This window comes from Rhineura floridana, chromosome 9 (genome assembly GCF_030035675.1).
Source record: "Rhineura floridana isolate rRhiFlo1 chromosome 9, rRhiFlo1.hap2, whole genome shotgun sequence".
Lineage (NCBI taxonomy): Eukaryota > Metazoa > Chordata > Lepidosauria > Squamata > Rhineuridae > Rhineura > Rhineura floridana.
The window spans coordinates 13238640-13258952 of NC_084488.1; the positions used below are offsets into that span (position 1 = coordinate 13238640).

Below are 20313 nucleotides of genomic sequence, written 5' to 3' on the forward strand. Positions count from 1 at the left end.
AGTACAGAAGGGCTCAGGTTAAGTGCTTACTGGTACAAACTGTCTGCACAGTATGGCTGGTCCAGAGCTCTGAAAGTTCAGTCTCTGGCCACCCTCATTTTCTGGGCTCTTGGTTTGGGATTGAACACTGCCCCTTGCTTGTTTGCTTCCTGTTATCTCTATCCACCTTAGACTACTTGCTAGATCTGTGTTTTCTCCAGTCCGTCTGTGGGCTCAGATGTAATAGGCAGAATCAAAGCAGGGGAAACTAGAATCAGAACCAGCTGACTTTTCTTTACCACCTTAGATAGGGCAAGCGTGTCTGTGTGTGAACTGAGTGTGTCACCATGTCCTTTATTTTTTTAACATTTACATCTCACCTTTCCCCCAAGGAGCTCAAAGTGGCATATGTAGTCCTCCCCCTCCCCATTTTATCCTCACAACAACTCTGTGTTGATTAGGTTGAGAGCTTCATGGTTGAGAGGGGATTTGAATTCTGGTTTCCCAGGTCACTCTAACCACTATATCACAGTAGCTATGGCATACAACACTTCAAGGGCATCAGCTTTCAAGCACTGTAGATAGTACAGTCATATGGAACGTGATAGGGATTTGTGGGACACACTGCAGATCTCTGGAGTCCTCCAAAGAGACCTCAGATTTTCTGCAGATATAAACACTGCTTTTATGTCCTAACTAACAACCTACCTGTGGATCTCCATATAATGCTGCTTGTGCATACATCTGTACTGACATATCCAAGTTTCTGGATTGATTCTGATATCCATAGTAGTAGAAATCTCCCACCTTTAAATAAGCTATGGAAAAAAGCAGGTACATTAAAACCTCTTAAAATGATTCCTTTCATACGGAACTCAGGTTATGACAGGTTCCAGTGGCTTGGATAAATTAGCAAAAGACAGTACAGTAGGGCCCCACTCATAGGGAGGGTTACATTCCAGACCCCCGCTGAAAAGCGAAAACTGCCCCAAAGCGGAACTCATTGAATAGAATGGTGCATGACGCCCGAAAACTGCTGTAAAAGCGGAACAAGTGCCGTATGAGTGGGGCTTTAGTCTAATTGCATCTAATTGAGACCACTGCATTAGTGAAGCACTGCAAAGCGGGGCCCTACTGTAATTGATTAATGACAAGCAAGCCAAAAGGAAGTCATATTGCATCACTAAAAAGCATGCACACAACATTATCTATAACAAGTTTTTCTACATACCAAATGAGGGAGCATTGCTTTGAGAAACTGAGAAATTATAGTATCTCCAAATGCAGTCAGCAGCGAAGTATCTTTTTGCCAAATCCTGGGGTGCAAGGAGAAAGAATGGCTCAGCAGGTTTCCAGGCAAAATATTTAAAAATGTAAAATTACAATAGGTGGTGAAAGCATTTACTTACTGGTCTCTCTTCACAGAGATGTGCCAGATTTGTCTGTGACACCTCAATTCCGGTCTCTGCAGAAAGAATGCAATATAGCAGGGCTTCATGCCTAAAATCCAAGGGGAGTGAGAGAAAGTGCAACTGAACACAGGAAAACTTCAGAAGTAGCTCAGTATAGTGGTTTTCAAGCTGTGTTTCCAGACAACCTTGGAGTTCCATCAGGGGTACTTCAATGAGATGAGAACTTTGGTCCTTACCTGAAAAGAAATTTCTCCTGGATGATAGTCCATCAAGTGGGTCTTGTGTGCCACTAGGCATCCACAAGCAGGAATTGCAGTTAATTTCTGAGTAAGTTGCCTTGGTCACATGACCCCTCAGTTCATTTCATGACAAGTCAAGAAGAAGGTAATACCTGGAACTATGACAAACACTCACAGAAAAAAAAATCAAAGAAAAATGTCCAACCCACAAGAGAACAGAGACCTACTCCCCTAAAAAGACACATCTGCAAATCATAGAAGCACAAAAAGTAAGTTATAACATGTATTTTAATAATTCCTTACATGACACAAGTGTTATCTGTTGAACTACAGAACTATTCTGTTTCCAATGAATGTTGAGGGCCCATAGAAAATGTGACACCCAAATGCCATATTAGCATGGCAAACTCAGCTGAGTCAATCCCAAAGATACAAGGATGAGCCTTGATGGACTATCATCCAGGAGAAATTTCTTTCAGATTAGGACCAAAGTCCTCTTCTCCCTGGATGATAGTCCATCAAGTGGGATGTATCCAAGCAGTCCCAATCAACAAACATATAGGGAGAGCTACATGGATCAACTATACACAAGGCATGACCATATGTTGTAGCGTTTGTCTGCCAAAGGCCAGCTCAACCGAGGTGTAAACATCAATTTTACAATGGAAAATGAAATAACTGAATGACGCCCAAATCGTGGATCTGTAGATCTCCAGAAAAGCAGCATTAACAACAACAAAAACAGCAGCGGTCACAGAAGACCTTTCGGAATGTGCAGTAACATCAGGAACAGTTAAGTGTAAACTTTCATAAGCTAACTTAATACAGGCTCTTAACAAACCAGTGTTGAATGAACAACTTCTTCCCTAGCAAACTTGGATGAAAAGAAACAAAGAATCAGTCTGCCTGATGTCTCTAATACAATTGATATAAACCTTTAAGGCCCTCCTCATGTCAAGAGAATGCCACACCTTTTCTCGAGGATGAACCAGATTCTTGCAAAATGTAGGTAGAACAATCTCTTGCTCCCTAAGGAAAGCTGAGTTCACCATTTGTATAAAAGAGGAGTGTGTATGCAAGATGACTTTGTCTGAAGGCAGGATGCAAAGATGTTTTGCCACAGATAATGTGTCCAACTTTGAGATGTATTGGGCCAACATAATTGCTACCAAGAAAGGAACTTCAAAGGACAGAACCCGGATAGGCACAGAACACAGCAGTTCAAATGAAGGACACTGAAGAGTGGACAACACTTTATGAAGATTACATGATGGAAACCTGTGCACAACAAGGGTGACAAGTTGCCACTGCTCCCTTTAGAAATTGCTTAGCCAAGGGATGAGACCTGATTGACTGGGATGGCTGAAGAGAGAGCACCAATGAGAGAGCAGCTAGTTGTCTGCGCAATGTGTTAAGCTTGAGGCCCAACTGAAGCCCATTCTGTAAAAACCCAAGGAATTGAGGAATGGTCCAAGCAGGTAAACTTTATTTCAAGAACACCATACAACAAAACTGCACCAAGTAGACTTGCAGATGTGTTTCATGGAAGGCTGACAAGATGCTAAGATGGTGCCAATCACGCTAAGATGGTGTCAATCATGTCCTGCAAGAGACCAGCCTTCTTCAGATAGCACCACTCAATAGCCAGGCTGTTAACCTCAACCAGACCAGGTTTAGATGGTTCACTGACCCCTGGGATGTTCAGCCAATCCAGACTAGGATAGAGAAGAGGGCCTTGAGACAGCATGGTTAGACACACTAGATGATGCCATGGTGGAGTAATTGCCAAGTTACTTATTTCAAACTATCATAGCCAACCTGGTCAGAATAGGGGGGAAATACCACTATAGTGTGTTTTTACCATATCTTTTCCATCACCCATGACTGTGGAAACATTGGTGGAAAGGTGAACAGGAGACCTGACAGCTATGATGAGTGCAGAGCAGAAGTCTATAATGGTGCCTGCCTAGACAGTGTTAGGCTACAGTAACTGTATAAGATCAAACCCTTTGCAATCAACAGTTAAGACCTCACATCCCTAACAAGGGACATGGAGCCTGACAAATACTAAACTGCTTTGCTAAGAACCCACGAGCACTGCATCATATCGTTGCCTAGAAACATTCAAATTCCTATTGAAAGAATAAACCAGTTGCACTGATTAGACACTGCCTACAGATGGAGGTTTGAATTAAAAAGAAAGGACTTGGCAGAAAACTCTGAAAGTTAAACTTGATGAATCCTTGAATGTCTTCAGAAGCCAATCAGAATTCCCCGTGGAGCTTCTGGCAAAAGGAGAAAGACAATACACTTCCATGGAATCCGCAAAGACTAGGGAGTTCCCTTGCTTAATAGCTTTTACTATTGTCTTGAAGCTTCCATGTAGTTACTTGGATGGCTTTAAAGGATTAGACAAATTCATGGAGGATAAGCCCTGATGGTTATGCTCTGACTCCATAGAGTCAGTATGTTTCTGAATACAAGTTACTGGAAACCACAGGCGAGGAGAGTGCTGTTGCACTTAGGTCCTGCTTGCAGGCTTCCCATGAACATATGGTTGGACACTGTGAGAAGTGGATGCTGGAATAGATGGGCTACTGGCCTGATCCAGCAGACTCTTATTATGTTCCTATGTTCTTATGTACATATTTAAACAACAAGGAAATAAATATCCAAGAACATTTTCTGGCTAAGCACCTGCGCACCAACCAGAATGCTGGGATAAAGATATCTGCTCAGCATTCCATGATCAGAGGAGAAAGAACATCACTAAAGGACACTAGAAAATTTAGGCAACCAAACACCCTGAATGCTTCAAAAGCAGGCAGAGAAGGAAGCTGCTCCAGCTAGGTGAAACTTCACGAATCTCCAAGCAATTACAGAATATTGCCATGCTATGAGAACCTGCAGAGTGCCAGTAATCTTAAACTGCTCTTTACACGAACAGAAAGGTGCAACAAAGGGCCTGGAAGCCTTCTTTCCATTTAATTAGGGAATACAGAAAAAAGAATCTGTGAATCTTTCAATTCTATTGACACCTCAAAACTATCAAGAAGGACTACCTGTCAAAGAAAGGAACAAAGTCAAATTAACTTACGTTTAAAGCATAAGTTTCTTTTGCTACTGAACTGCATAGATGTAGATAGAGAAGAATATCATCTCAGCACGTATCTACCAACATATGCAAACCTTAGCCAAGTTACACAAATTGTACAGAGAAGTAAGTCCTGCCAGAGGTTAATTTGTTTTAACTATTTTAATACTGAATTTTTAACTGTTGTAAGACTACCAGGGACCTGCTGGTGAAGGGTGGTATTAAATAAACAACCACATTCCAGGAGTTCCTTTAGCTAATAAACTAAAACCCTGGTAAAAAAACCCAGCAACTATGCCGTTGAAATAGGTAACAGCTGAAGCCTCATGAAACTTGAAAAGACAACTCATCTTAATGGAGCTAAGGAAAAAAGCAACCACTGGGCAGCGGCGTCACTAGCAGGAGTGCAGGGGGGTGCAGACCTCCATCGCGCGCCCTCCCAGGGGCATGGACGAGGTGGCTGGGCCTGTGTTCATGCGCGCGCACACACTCGAGGCCAGCCACCCCCGTCCATGCTCCTGGGAGGGCGCGCGACGGAGGGGCACCCAGCCGGAGGCCTGGGAACGCCGGCGTGCCTCCCTCGCCCCGCTGACGCTGCTCCTGATCTCGCCCGCTCGCCTCCGAGGAGGGCGCAGCCTTGCCGGGCAACGGTGGGGGGCGGGGCGGCTCTGGGTGTCACCCCCCTCAGGGTGTCACCTGGGTGCGGTCCGCACCCTCCACACCCCGGTTGTGACGCCCCTGCCTGCGGGACAAGGCGGCAGGAAATGAACTGAGGGGTCATGTAACCGAGGTGACCTACTCCCCTCAGAAATCAACTGCAATTCCTGCCTGTGGACACCTGGACACCCATTTGATGGACCATCATCCAGGGAAAACAATTGTGGTAGATGAGGTCTTCTGACAGACAGTTTGTTCAGCACTACTGATATTCCCTTAGAATGTGCCACTGCAGCAGAGTCTTGGGTATATTTTAGTGCACATTCTCCATTCACGCAGGGTAACAATGAAGTCCAGCCAGCACTCTTATTACCTTTATATTGAGCCTTTCTTCCAAGGAGCTCAAGGAAGTGCACATTCTTTTCCCTTCCTTTTATCCTCACAACAACCCTGTGAAGTAGGTTAGCCTGAGAGACAGGAACTAGACCAAGGTCACCCAGTACCTGAAAGTTGTTAGGGGATCCGTATTTTCTTCACAGAGCTACAATTCCCTGAGTGGTTCAACAGTCAGTCCTGCTTCCCAGAGAACTCTTGGAATTGCAGGTCTGTAAGGGGAATATAGCTTTCCTAACAATTCTCAGCATCCTTCACAAATTACACTTCCCAGGATTCTTTGGGGGAAGCCATGGCTGTTTAAAGTGGAATACTAGTGGAATAAATGTACAATGTGATATGGCCCTAAATATTCATATTTGAGTGTGTGGCAGTGTGTCAGTTAGATAGGGATATGGATCTGAGTAGAGATAGATAGGGAATTGATACAGAGTTAGATAGGGCAGAGTTTGTGAGAGAACAGGGTTTGTTTAGTGGTGGGATTTGATGGTGATTTAGAGAATAGGGCTTAGTATTAATGATAGTGAGAGACTGGGTATTTTAGTTATTTAGACAGGATAAAGCGGGATTAATAGATTCTTATTATTTTCATTTACTGTTTTAATATGTAACTGTTTTTTCTTCATCATCCTACGCCTGAGACTCGGTTACTTTGCTAAGAGAGAAAAGTAACATAACAGTGGTATTCGCACATACTTCCTCACATACCTAAGGTGTTCTGGATCTAAGATAAAGGTCTCAGTGACAACAAACCAAGTGGTGGTTGGTAAGCGCAGCCTGTTGGGAAGGCAAAGGCCTGGCAAATCAGAGGATTGGCTTTAGAACAGGGGGACCACAGGGCTCTATGAAGGCAGAAAATTTAAATTAAAGGTTTAAATTAAAGGACAAATCAGACATGACAATGTATAATTGCATTCAGGTCATGCAAAATTAATATAAAGTGGGATGGGGACCTTTTAAAATGCAACAGGGCTGTGCAGAAGGTGGCAGCTGAAGCCCTTCAATACCCATGCAAAAGAAAAAAAACTCTCCTTAGAAAACCTTTTCTCCTATTTTTTCCTATTTGCCTGGTGGGGGTTACTTCTTGTCTCAGAGCTCTATTGACAGAAAAAAACTTTCCTACGTAGGCGCAGTTTCAGGAACTCTCTCCTCCCACAAGCCCTTACTGTGCTTTTATAACCCTATCCTGCCTTGCTTCATACAAATTTGGAAATGACCTGATTCTGATACACAAGTCTACTACCATCATGTCTTGTTAGGCCCTAAGAGTTTCACACAAACTGGATGAGGGCCTATAAAATGACTCTGAATCCTGAGGGCTGCATGAGGGCCAATAAACTGACACTGAATCCTAGCACAATGGAGCTGCTGTGGGTAGGTGGTTCCTGAGTTGGGATAATTTCCTGCTTTGAATGGGGTTGTACTCCCTCTGAAAGAGCAGGTTTGTACTCCTGGATCCATCTTTGTCCCAGGTGACCTCAGTGGGTAGGAGTGCCTTCTACCAGCTTTGGCTGGTAAGACAGCTGTGGTCATTTCTGTTGCCCATGCACTAGTAACCTCCAGGTGGGGTTACTGTAATGTGCTCTATGTGGGGTTGACCTCAAGATTGGTCTAGAAGTTAGAGTTGGTGCAAAATGTGGCACATAACTGCTCACTGGGGCAGGATATCGCCAATATGTTACCTCACTCTGAAAGAATTACACTGGCTGCCCATTAGCTACTGGACTAAGTCCAAGGTGCTGGTTTTGGTGTACAGAACCCTACACAGCTTGGGACCAGGACACATGAAAGATTGTCTTACCCCTTATATCAGCCTTTCCAAACCAGTGTGCCTCCAAATGTTGTTGGACCACAACTCCCATCAGCCTCAGCCAGCATTGCCAATGGCTGAGGCTGATGGGAGTTGTGGTCCAACAACATCTGGAGGCACACTGGTTGGGAAAGGCTGCCTTATATACTCAGTCGATCTCTATGCTCTGCAGGTGAGGGCCTCCTGCAGATATCTTTTTATCAGGAAGTCCGTTCCACCCAACACAGGAAGTGGTCGTTTAGTGTTGTGGCACCTTCCCTTGGGAATTCACTCCCCTTAAATATTAGACTGGCACCATCTCTTCTGTTATCTTTTCAGTGCCTACTGAAGACCTTCCTCTTTCAACATGCCTTTTAAATAGAGACTTTATCCCAGTCTGCATCTGTGTTGGAATTGCTTTTTAATATGTTTTTATAGTTTTTTTAAAAAAAGATGTTTTTAAGATGTTTTGCTTTAAGAGGTTTGAAGAGGCTTTTAGTGTTTTGCCCCTTGTTTGCTGCCCTGGGCTCCTTCTGGGAGGGAGGGCGGGGTCAAAATTTAATTAATTAATAATGATGATGATTGCATCACCTTTAGGTGCATTAATCTTTTTTAAAAAAATACTTGTAACTAGCTGCTGCTTCCTGCCACCGGTCAAGGTAAAGACTGTGCCATGCACAGTGGAAGATTTTACCCTTTCCTCTAGCACCAGGGTTCTTATGAAAACTTCCCCTGCCCCCAAAGCTATTACCCGGGGAGGGAATCTTCCATTGGTGTTCCCCTCCAATTTCAAATAGTTTGTGGTTTTTATGCAGAACTGGGAAAGAAAGGTTGGCACTCCAAAGCAACAGCTACATCTACTGGTTAAATTTTAAAACAAGTATGAATGTTTAACTTTTGGCAATCTCCCTCCAGCTTCCATGTGGACCCCTTGCATATAGAATTTCATACAACCTCCTTACAGACTGTACCCAACTCTTCTACATGTAGCCATGTGGATTACAACACAACACACTACATTAAGGTTATCATAAAAGGGCAGAAAGTTGTTAATGGCGGTGTTTATTATTATATTTGTATTATCGTGGAAGGGGCCTTTACGATTTTCTGCTTTGAACACCAAATTGCCTTAGGCCATGTGAGGGCCAAGCTAGAGGTGATTATGGTGATTCATGATCAGATCTCACATCTCTTTAAGGTTTAGCAAATAGCAGATCCCAAGGGTTTTTCCTCCCCTAAATTCTAATTGGGATTGCAGTACAGGGGAAGGGAAGAGGGTTTCCTTCCCACCCTGCACTGTTTTCCAAATGGAGATTCCTCACCCACAGTGGCTACTTGCCACATTTAGAGGAAACTTAGCACATATCCTCCCCATCCACGGGTGCTATTTGTAAATATCTACAAGAGGCTGGAGATCTAATAACAGATATCAAATGTCTCATCTAATTTGTCCCTGAGTAGGTCATATTGAGCTAATTAGCTATGATAGCTCTCTTGGGAGTAGAGTTAGAAGAAGGATAAATCAGTTACTTATTTTAATTTGGTTACTATTAGGTGGTCAGTTCATAGCATAAAAGTACTGAATTCCCAGTACTGAAGTACTGAATTACATGACAAGAATGAGGTACAGGGAAGTCACTGTGTTAATTCACATTACCAGTTAAAATACACCACACATATACAAAATTCACATTCATAAAACAGAAAAGGAGCACCAAACCTACCAAGAAAATTCCAGATAAGCATTGAGTGCTTTTTGGATGACATGGCCTAAATAGCCATTCTTTTCTGCAACATATTTTGCCCAGCTGAAAATAAAAACAGTAACTTTAATATTAAACTAGATGACTACAGCCAACTTTATGACTGACAAATACCTCCACACACCCCACTCCAAATCAACAAACTATGAGAAAATTGCCTCCTTCCTAGCATGCTGTTTCTCTCATTTGCCTCACTCCCTACCTTCTTGCCTATGGGAAGGTCCACACCTGTTTAATCTGAATTACATCCACAGTTTCTCAGTTTGAGTTGGCTTCAAACAGTGAACTCAACATTGCTCCTTTAAGTCCCTAACCCCTGCTTCATGAAGGCATTCTGACATCCAACAGGCTGGCAAGGCTTAAAGTGCACCCAGAAACGAATCTCCATCTTCCCTCAAAAACAAAACCATGCCTCCCCCCGCCCCCTAGCCCGTAATATTCTTATGTAGGTCCCTTTTCCAATCTTCAGTGAGTAGCTGGAATTTTCCACTGTACAAACAAGCGAGTATACACAAACTCTGGTTCCCCCACCCCCACTTTCCTCAGATCACATAGATTTTTCTGGGGCTACCTTTACTGAAGAGAATGCAAACGGTAGTAGCCACCCTGGCAGCTAGGCAACAGCAGATTGGGTTTGGATTTTTCTGTTCTTTTCAGATTTTCCCACGATTGGGGAAATCCGAATTCACTCAACAAAAAGGGGTTGGGTGGCTTTTATATGAGGGCAACATCAAGTGAACAATGCCCAGAAATTTTGGACTCAAAATCCCAGTGTGGGCTTTTTCTATTTCTGCAAAGGTTGACACTTGACAGTAGCCCTCAGATAGTGAAGAAGTGTGTGGATGGTCCTCACCCCCATTATGTATCTCCAAAATGGCTTGAGATGGGCTTCTGCATGAGCAGGTGACACGGTGGAGGAGATGCCAACTCACACATTCTTGGACAGGAAGAGAAAGGAAGGAGGGTAGTTGCCTTCACTGCCAATGTAAGAATTAGGGCTTGACCTTCTACTGACCTTCAGGAAACTATTTTCCCCAAGTGACTTGCTTGCCAAAGAAAGCCCATGCATCACAAAGGATTCTGTGGAACAACACACTGAGTGCAGGATGGTTCCGAGAGCACTCAAAGCTCCTCCTGCAACTGCACATCGCATGGAGAAAATAGTGGCAGGCAAGCTGTCTTTTATGGAAGCTTGTTTGCCATTACTGATCTTCTCATTGAGGAATTCCTGGGAAGCTTCCAAGAGACCCAAGGATCCGTAGAACACATTCTGAAAACTACTCTCTTAGGCATTTAAATGTTAAATGTAAGGAATATCTCAGCTGATGCTGATTTTATGAAGCATACAATTAAAGCTTTGCAAGTGTAAATCCGCTCAGCCCACGAAGTGATACAACAAGCAGGGTAACAAAAGGAAAAATCCAGTATAGATAATATACATCAAGGTCACTGGAAAAAAATATATATTTTGCAATCACAGTAATTCCTGGTTTAAGAAATTAGATTTTTATTCTCAATAAGTGTCTTAGAATCACTTACATTACAGCTTTGTTAGGATCCCTGGGAAAGCTTGCTAAGTTTCCTGTAATATAATATTGAGAACAGCGTAACGTCCCTTCCATGTGACCACTTTCTGCTGCCTTATAAAAATAGTCAGCAGCAACAGTCTGCAAAGAAAAGAGGTAGAAATATAGAAATTTTGTTTGTTTACTCTTTCTATAATTTTAATATAGTTTTTTTTCCTACAGTTCTTTCAGTCTCCCCTCACAGGGCTATGTTTCCAATCCCCTGATCATCCTTGCTGCCCTCCTCTGAACCTGTTCACCATAAGGTTGAAAGTGGTTTGAGAGAGGCGTTGCTTCCCATAGTGTCTACATACATATTTATTTTGCCCTTGTGACTTCTGGCTACATAGATTTTGCAGGGTTTTAAAAATAATCCAAAAACCTGTTTGGCCAGAGGTGAAAGTGATGTTATCATTTACACAAGAGTTGGGGAACCTTTGGCTCTTCAGATGTTATTGGACTCCAATTCCTATCAGACCCAGCTAACATGGCTAGTGATCAAGGATGATGCAAGTTGCAGTCCAGCAACATCTGGAAGGCCAAAGGTCCCCTAGCCCTGATTTGCATCGGCAGCAGTGTAAATCATACTCTTTCATACAGCCTTCATCTCTGAAAAAACTATCTGTAGCCAAAAAGTGTCATTTTCTTATTTGATAACTGCGTAGGAAAGAGCCTCAGATTTAGTGCCCCATTACCACACTGGCCACTCTGTTATAGCCTGACTAACACATTGAGCACATCAGCTAAGGATGGAGATCCTCCCTAGCCCAAGACAATTTTGACAGAGGAATCTACCAAATCAGAACACCCAATATTTAATTACTGGGCCTTTCAGTTGTAGTGTCCACACTGGAGAACTCCCTAATCTGGGGAACCCCAATTGGCCTTCTCTCTAGTGGAGTTTCACCACGCTGCAAAATTTTTTTTTGTTCAGGCATGACTTTGGTTTGGTTTTGTCCCCCAGCCCCTTTTCTGTGATGCTAATACCTGGTTTTTAGTTTATTGTTTTATAGATTGTATTTTTAACTGATGCTGTCATTTGCTTTGGATACATATACCGTTTTAATTAAATAAATAAATAAGTTAGTTGTACTCACATGATTTCTACCAGTTACTCCTGGATAAACTCCATCTAAATGCAAGACACCAAGATTGAAGGATGCATCGGAATTGCCCATAGCTTCAGCTTTTAACCAGTATTTGGCTGCTTTTGCATAGTCTCTTTTAAAGTTATGGTAATACCAGCCCAGGCCATTCACTGCTTGAGGCAATCCCTGTAGATAGAAAGGGAGCAAAAAGGGTAATCTTAAGATCATTCAGGTTGTACAGCGTGTTTCAGTCCCTGATCTCCTTTGCTGGAAGACGCAACAGGTTATGGAGAGACACAGTGCTAAGCAAAAGCTACACAGGCCACAAGGCTGACTTCCTATGCCAAGCATGGTGGTGCCGCCTGGACATTTCACACACTTCCAGCCAAGACTTGAAGAATCAATTCAAACATGCAGAAAGAGAACTTCCCTGCAGACTATACAACAGATGGGTCATGTGAATGCTCCCTCACTTCCCCCTGATATGATATCCCTGGCCAGCAGTGATGCTGGAGCAGAGCCAGCGGGTGCACCCCACTGTTTTACCCAAGTAGCTGTTATTTACATGAAGTGAGAGGCCTGAATAGAGCTTGAGATGACTTCATATATATTTTAGGATGGAAAACAAGACAGACCACAATCAAATCTTTATCATCTATAAAGACAGTAAGTTAAACAGCTCTTTTAAAAAGCATTCCTTTGAAGGACATACATTTATTTATTTATTATTTGATTTATATCCCACCCTTCCTCCCAGCAGGAGCCCAGGGCAGCAAACAAAAGTGCTAAAAACACTTTAAAACATCATAAAAACAGAAATACATTAAAACAAAACAACTTTAAAAACATTTTTAAAAGCTTTGAAGACATCTTTTAAAAAGGTTAAAAAACATATTAAAAAGCAATTCCAACACAGAAGCAGACTTGTAAATGAAATACATGGAACTTTCAGGAACTGAACTTTCAGAGAGCTGTAGAGCTGAAAAACTTCCAGAGCGGTAGCTGTCTTAGTCTGCTGCAGGAAAAACAGTCTTGCAGAAACTTAAAAACTAACAGATTTATTGTGGCATTAGCTTTGGTGGACCAGAGCCCAAACAGCGAAAGAAAAGTTGCAGTTGGCCAGTACAAAATCCCCTAAATAAACTGTTTTGGTAGAAGTTACCTTTGATGCAGCTTTTCTCATCAGATGTAAAGCAAACGTTCTGTTCTTTTTCACACCTTGACCCTAAGCAATGACAAATGTCAGGGTTATACAAAGCCTTTCTTATTATTTGCTTTTTACTGAAAAGCAACATTACTTTCTGGGGACACATCCACAAAAATGGGAATGTAACTTCTAAGGCATCCTTGTTCCTTCCAGTTTGGACAGGCTTGATTCTACTTAGAAGAGCAATCTGTTTCTTAAATGCATGATGCAAACTGTGAAACAAATCTTTTTTCTTCTTGCTTTTGTACCATTATACGTAAAGATCCTGAACAGAGCAGATGTGCGATCCTGCTCTGTTGAGGATACTTACATATAATGGAACAAAGGACACTTGAAGTAACAAACAGTAATTAAAATATAACAAGTTCCTTAGAACACAAGTTATTATAATCTAACACAACCAGCCAAACAATGAATAAAGCCAATCCCTCACAGAATAATATTTATTTAAAAAAAAAAACAACTAATCTCAAATCAATAACACCAATTTGGACAGTGCTAAGAAAGGCTTTTAAAATAAAGTTTTAACTTGCTAACATGATTACTATAAACATAATACATTAAATTAAACTTGTTTTTAGCAGCAACAGAACTCAAATCCATAACAACTCCTGAGCTTAGCCAGGGAGATCTGGCCATTTAAACACTCAGGTGCAACTTAAGTTTAACAGCACCACCTGTGTATTTTGTCCTTTAAGTCCAGGTATTTTTCATATCTGTTTCAAATCTGGTGTGACTCATTTCTCACTGAAAAGCTTTTAAGTCGAATGAATAACCTGAAAATATGCATAGTCACATGAAATGTCAGCATACCATGCCACCATGCAAGTAAACTTGTGGAGACAGAGAGAACTCCTAAAGAACTCCTTAAGAACTTTGTAAGGATATCTCCTCTTTTTAATCTGCAAATGTAAGGACCATAACTTACAAAGTGTATATGGGAAGCAAAATCTCCCACAGATAGTTTCTAGTGCCAAATCAATTCAGTCAATGATAATTCACTATAACTAGCTTAGATGATGTTGTTTACCAGGAGGCAAATGGCCCTCAAAGACTCGAATCTTTTACACTCATGAAAACATCAAAGACATCTTTTTCAATTGACAAATGCAGCCTCAGCCCACACTGATGGCTCCTTCTTTGCAGGTGTGCTGTAGGCATGGTGGCAAGGAATCCTTCACCTGGATTCTGAAATATTAACATCTAATTTAGGCAAATACATTGTTCCACACAATCAGTTCAATTAAATGGGAGTCTTGCCCAAATAGGGAACACAAAAAGGAACACAAACTTGTACATAAGAAATGCAAGCAGACAATCAGGGATGCAAAAGAAGGATTTTGAGGAGCATATTGCTCATAATAGTAAATTTCAATTACATCAGAACGAGGAACCCAGCTAAAGAAGCAGTTGGACTGTTGGACGACAAAAGGGGTGAAAGACATGCAAGGAAGCATTACAGGAATTGTGGGGAGATACTTCTGCCTGAACTGACATTTTCACCACTGCTCTCCAGCTTCCTCCTTCAGTTCTATGTACTTTTCAATGGAGGGAAACACCATCATCATCTCATGATGAAGGAGATAGTGAGAGGAGGAACTTTGTGGACCCCAAGGGAAGTCCTCAATCAAGGGTGCCACTGTGTTCACAGGTGCCGCGTTGGTGACCCAGTTGTAAACAATTGAGAAAGGGACACAAACCAGTCTTAAATTGATCTGCCTGTCCAAATACAACTTTTTTTTTAAAAAAAAGTTTTCCATATGATGTGAAAAGGAAGTCTCTGATATCCAGTCTGAATACAGTATTTATGGACAAGATAGACAAAAGAAATTAATAGAGGGGTTAGGCTGAACTAGGGGAGGGGAGGATGGGGATCATTCATTTTATATCGGAATATTTATTTTGCTTATGTAAGGTTTGAAAGGAGTATTTTTCTCTGATGCTATAACATTCTAAAAAAGGAACATTCTTCTGTTTATCTGAATTCTTAAGAGCTCATTTTACCTTGAATAACACAATGGAATAATCATATATGGATACTAGGTCTCCAGTTTCCAAGGCACCCTTTGCATACCACTCTACAGCTGCTTTGGTATTTTTCCCCACTCCTTGCTGGCCCCAGAAAAGCATCTGCCCAAGACGTTGCTAAAACAAAACAAAAATGTTAATAAATCTCAAATGTGAACTGTAAAGATCAATTTCGGATTTTCATGCAAGTTTTAATAAGTCCAAGAGAGATGCTTTAAGTAATTCAGAAAATACAACCACATAGCCAAATGTAAAGAGGACTGTTTGACTGGCTAGTTCCTATGTTACTATGCTCTTGAAGGGACTCGGTATTTTTGAATCCCTTCTGTGTGGTTTGGGTGGGAATATATATTCCCAACAACTGTCATGGGCTGAACAGGTGGTTTTGTGCGCTACAACATTGCTCCTGTTTGGGCCCAGTCCTGGATTGATTTTGGCTAAGTGAAACTAAGGCTGCAATCCAAAATACACTTACCTGGCAGTAAGTCCCACTGAACCCAATGGAGCTTACTCCTGAGTAGAGATTTACTGGCTTGCAGCCTAAGTTCCCCTTCTATTCAGTTTATAGGGAAAGAATGCGATTGTTGAAATGTACTAATGCAAGTTCCACCTGTGCAGCTGCATTTCCTCTTGTTGCTTCATGTTTCAACCACATGAAGATGTCGCCATTTTCTTTGGTTTGAGCTTTCAACAGTTCATCATCCTTCAGCCTTATTGCTTCTACAAATGCCTAAAAGAAAGAAAACATTAAACAAATTGGAGGCTAAAATATTAGGTGTTGTTTAGTGTCCTTCTGCTCTGTTCTTGCACTCAGAGTTCTTAAGTTTGCCTAGGAGTCAGTCAACTTTTGCTACCTTGTACAACAATGTGTGGTATGCAAAAAGCCCCAAGTTTGTTTCCTGACATTTCAAGTAGCAGTGGCTAACCTGTGGCCTGCAGGTCACATCTGGCCTCCCTAAGAGGGATTTTTTTGTGCACTCACTGCCCCCCCCCGACAGGATCACAGGAAGCAAGGATGAGAAGGACTTTTCTCTGAGACTGCTCACTGTCAGAACAGAAAATACTGGCTAAACGGACAGAAGTTTTGACATGGGCTAAAGCAGCTTATATGTTCCAAGTTGAATTTAATACTGTATCAACAGTGCCACTGAAGATTTTGGTCAGGAGGGGGGGGATTCAGAGCAGTGATGCAGCAGAAACTTTTCCAGTGCTATATTTTTCCATGGAAATTTTTCCATACATTTTTTCATAAATTTAATTAGTAACAAAACATAATTGGGAAACTAGAATAGATATAATGTTAGTCAGCCCAATCAAAGTTGTAAACTTTTTTCAGATAGGTGTCACTGGGAAAGACATATTTATTATGTGGATAGCTCTTCAGGCATGCTGAAATAAGTATATTAAGTTTTCAGCGCCTTCTTTTTTTTTTTCTCTTAAAACCTTAAAAATTTGTAATCATTTAAGAAAAATGTATACTACTGAGTTGTCATATCTTAAAACATTCTAATAAAAACAATTCCTGGTAAAACAATTCCGGTAAAACTATTTGGATATAACATTTAAAACACACTAAGTGCACTTTATTGATCTTCAGCTCAACTGCTTTAGGCTATTCAAAAATTTTTTTCCAGATATTTACACGTCATGTAAGATTAGCATTATTTTTAAAGGGTTAAAAAAGACTACAAGTCAAATAAACACACTAAACCACATCCCCATCAGTTTTCTGCAGTGTCAGGTTTCCAGACAATTTTCCAATTCAGAATTTTCTGGAAAACCCTTATCACTAGTTCAAAAGCATGCTATAGATATCTCAAAATTAAACTGCAAAAGCAGATGTTTTAAGAGTGTTTGCTGTGGTTATCTTCGTTATTATACTATCAATACAACAGTCAGGCATCCTTTTTTTAAAAAAGTAATGGGACGTGCCTTTGGCATTCACATTTACTACATAGGCCCCATTTAATTGCTTAGCAATAGTCACTTGGTGTAAAAAAACAGTAAGCTGGCCAAAGACAGAAATAGTCACATGCAGTCTGAAACATGGGGAGCAGGGAACTCCTCCTCTTCCCTAAATGGCATCTCTGGCTGATCTAGCTAGGCATCTTCTGCAAATAGTATAAGACTTTTTAAAAATTCAGCTGGCTTTGGGTGTTTTGTATATGAATATTTTATAAGGTTTTATTTATATTATTGGGTATTTATGTATATGCAACACTCTAAATACAAAAGAGTTCCAAATGTAGTATGTTTTATTAATGCATTAAAATGCTCAGATGGGGAAAAATCACAATTATACATTTCTTTTACCTGGTCTCCTTCTACAGTATGTTGATCATGTTGTGTTTTTCTAGCAACATCACTATAGTAAGCATATGACACCTCCAGATCTCGAGGGTAACTATTAATGCCTTGGTAATGCTTATATCCAAGGTTCATCAATGCCAGCCTATCACCTCCTTGAGCTGCAAGCAAACTGTACAGCAGCCCCTGGTAACAATGAACAAACAGGAGTGTCAGATTAATAACGGCCAATAAAGTCTTGCATTAAAAAAGAGAGATGAGACAATGAATGCACTTTAAATGATAGATCAAGTTCAATAAATAAGAATAACCTTAGAAATACAATTGTGAGCTCTGAGGGTTTTTTGTGTAGCCTTAGTTCAGAGCTGGCCCTATCATGAGGCATGTGCCTGAGGTGCTGAAGGATGAGGGAGGAGAGATGTTCAGTCTGCTGCCTCCAGAGCTACGCACCACCACCATAGCTATGGCTGGCTGTTGCCACTGTTACAGCTTGTTATTTCAAGTTAGTGTAAAACTTTACACTTTTAAACTAACTTCAAAAAGTAATTTGCCACTGTTTGAGCAACGACGCAGCACAGGTGCTCTCTTGGTGACCTTGCCTGCAAGGCTTCATTCTAAAGAAGACCCCTTTTCTCATAACGAGGCATAGAGTGCCCGTGCCATCACTCTGTTGGGAACAGGAAGGTGCAATGCTGAAGCAGGAGAGGAGGAGGATGGCCTCAGTTGGCGCATTGTCTTATTTAGTGAAAGGAATGAGGCGAGAGAGAGACAGAAGTGAAGCAGCAATATTTTTTTAAGACAGCCAAGAGTGATAGGAGGCTTTGCTTCCCAATGTATATACAAACATTTCTTTGCTCCCCTGTCCGCTCTGGACAAACACACTGTGATGAGGCTGGAGGAGACGCCAAGACAGGTTGCCACTCTCCAGCCACATCAGTTATTTTGAATCAAGCCAAGGTGTACTGAAGGAGTGTGTGGGTGGAGGAATAGAGGCATGGAAGGGGCTGTTTCTGCTTTATAAGTAGTGCAAAAGCAGAGGAAAACACACAGATGGAAGACAGACTGATGAGAGGAGTAGAAAGAAATATCAAAGCGAGATCGTGAGAATAGTTAGTGTGCTTGTAGGAAGGCTGTCTGCAAACCTACTCAATGGTGAGTGGGAACACTTAGGACTGACACCAGAGACCAAGATGGCTCTAAAGGAGCAAAAGGACTCTGGGGATACTTTGAGGGGCTGCAGCCTCATGGAGAACATCACAAACAGAAAAGCGTGGCAAACGTGTTGATTAGAGGCAAAAGTTGGAAGAGTGGAAACACCACAGACAGTGATCCCTCTTCCAAACCACCTTTCACTCTGAAAAACTGTCTGCCTCCAGTCTAAGAGATATCGGTGATGAGATGGCAAATATTGTCAATATACTTTTTCAAGTAATTCTCAGGCAAAAGTGAGATATCTGTATTCTTACCTGTGCTGGGTCTGCAGGCATACCCAGTCCTATTTCAAAGATAACGCCAAGAGCATAGGAAGCTCTGTGATATCCACAACAACTGGAATCCATCAGGGACAACACAACAGAGTTTATATATTGTAGGCCATCAGACCTGGTTAGAGTCTGAGCAGCCTTCTCAAATAACCTGCGTCCAATTTCTAAAATGGTGTCCTTTTGGCCTTCAGGTGCTAAAATAGTAAGATACAACGTACAATTAAACTGCTTGCTGTGACAACATATAGGTTCTAATTAGGGAGCATTAATTTCCCCCCAGACTTGCTACTGAATAGATGTTACTACAATAGAGCAATTGTTGCTTCCACGTGATTGGGTTGCAGGCCATGCCAATAGCATTGTAACATAGGTTGCTTCCTGACAAAGTGTATATTGTGCAATTGTCCTGATTTGTTTTCACACAAAAAATGCACAGAAGTTCTATGTACAACATCACCATAAAGTGACTTTGTTATCCTGCACTTTTCAATGAAGTTTTCAGTCTCTTTTCTTAGTACAAAAAGTTGGTAAATGGGGGGTGGGGTGGATTTGTTGAGCAAGAGCACTATTCTTTGGGCAGAGTTATTATTATTACCACCACTATAATTATTAATTAAATTTATACCCTGCCCTTCCTCCCGAAGGAGGCCGGGATGGTAAACATATCAACAAAACAGTTTAACCAGAAAAAGAAAAGCATTTTAAAAACAGTAAAAACCTTTCTAAAATACAGTTATAATTAAAAATATTATTTCATTTTATTAAATCCTGTATCATATATAACTACTACACAACACCCAACTGCACTGGCTACTAATATGTTTCCGGGCCAGATTCAAAGTGTTGGTTCTTACCTATAAAGCCCTTAACGGCATCGGACCGCAATACCTGGTGGAACGCCTCTCCCGCTATGTATCTACCCGCTCGCTGCGCTTGACGTCGAAGGCCCTTCTCCGGGTTCCAACACATAGCGAGGCCCGGAGAGCAATAACTAGAACTAGGGCCTTCTCAGTAGTGGCCCCCGAATTATGGAACGCCCTCCCTGACGAGATACGCCTGGCGCCTTCTTTGTTATCTTTTCGGCGCCAGGTAAAGACCTACCTCTTTGCCCAGGCTTTTTAAATTTAAATTTTAAATTTCAAATGTTAATTTTAATTTTTTTTTTTGTTGCAATCTTGTTTTCACATATGTTTTATAGTGCATTTTATTTATACTCACTTGTATTTTAACCTGTTTTTATTGTTGTACACCGTCCTGAGAGCTTATTGCTAAAGGGCGGTATAAAAGCACAATTAATTAATTAATAAA

At 41.4% G+C, this 20313-nt stretch overlaps 1 protein-coding gene across 4 annotated transcripts in view; it reads right to left on the bottom strand.

The window, feature by feature from the left end:
• SEL1L3 (SEL1L family member 3) overlaps positions 1 to 20313 on the bottom strand; it is a 58108-nt gene that overhangs the window by 18850 nt on the left and 18945 nt on the right. For all 4 annotated transcript variants that reach the window (XM_061584329.1, XM_061584331.1, XM_061584330.1 and 1 more), the window contains 11 exons: positions 18988 to 19199; positions 17528 to 17707; positions 15825 to 15944; positions 15191 to 15331; positions 13142 to 13204; positions 11989 to 12165; positions 10866 to 10993; positions 9288 to 9371; positions 1389 to 1479; positions 1211 to 1295; positions 688 to 797 (listed from right to left, as the gene is read on the bottom strand). In XM_061584329.1, the coding sequence (XP_061440313.1) occupies positions 688 to 797; positions 1211 to 1295; positions 1389 to 1479; positions 9288 to 9371; positions 10866 to 10993; positions 11989 to 12165; positions 13142 to 13204; positions 15191 to 15331; positions 15825 to 15944; positions 17528 to 17707; positions 18988 to 19199 (1391 nt within the window). The remainder of the gene's footprint in view (positions 1 to 687; positions 798 to 1210; positions 1296 to 1388; positions 1480 to 9287; positions 9372 to 10865; positions 10994 to 11988; positions 12166 to 13141; positions 13205 to 15190; positions 15332 to 15824; positions 15945 to 17527; positions 17708 to 18987; positions 19200 to 20313) is intronic.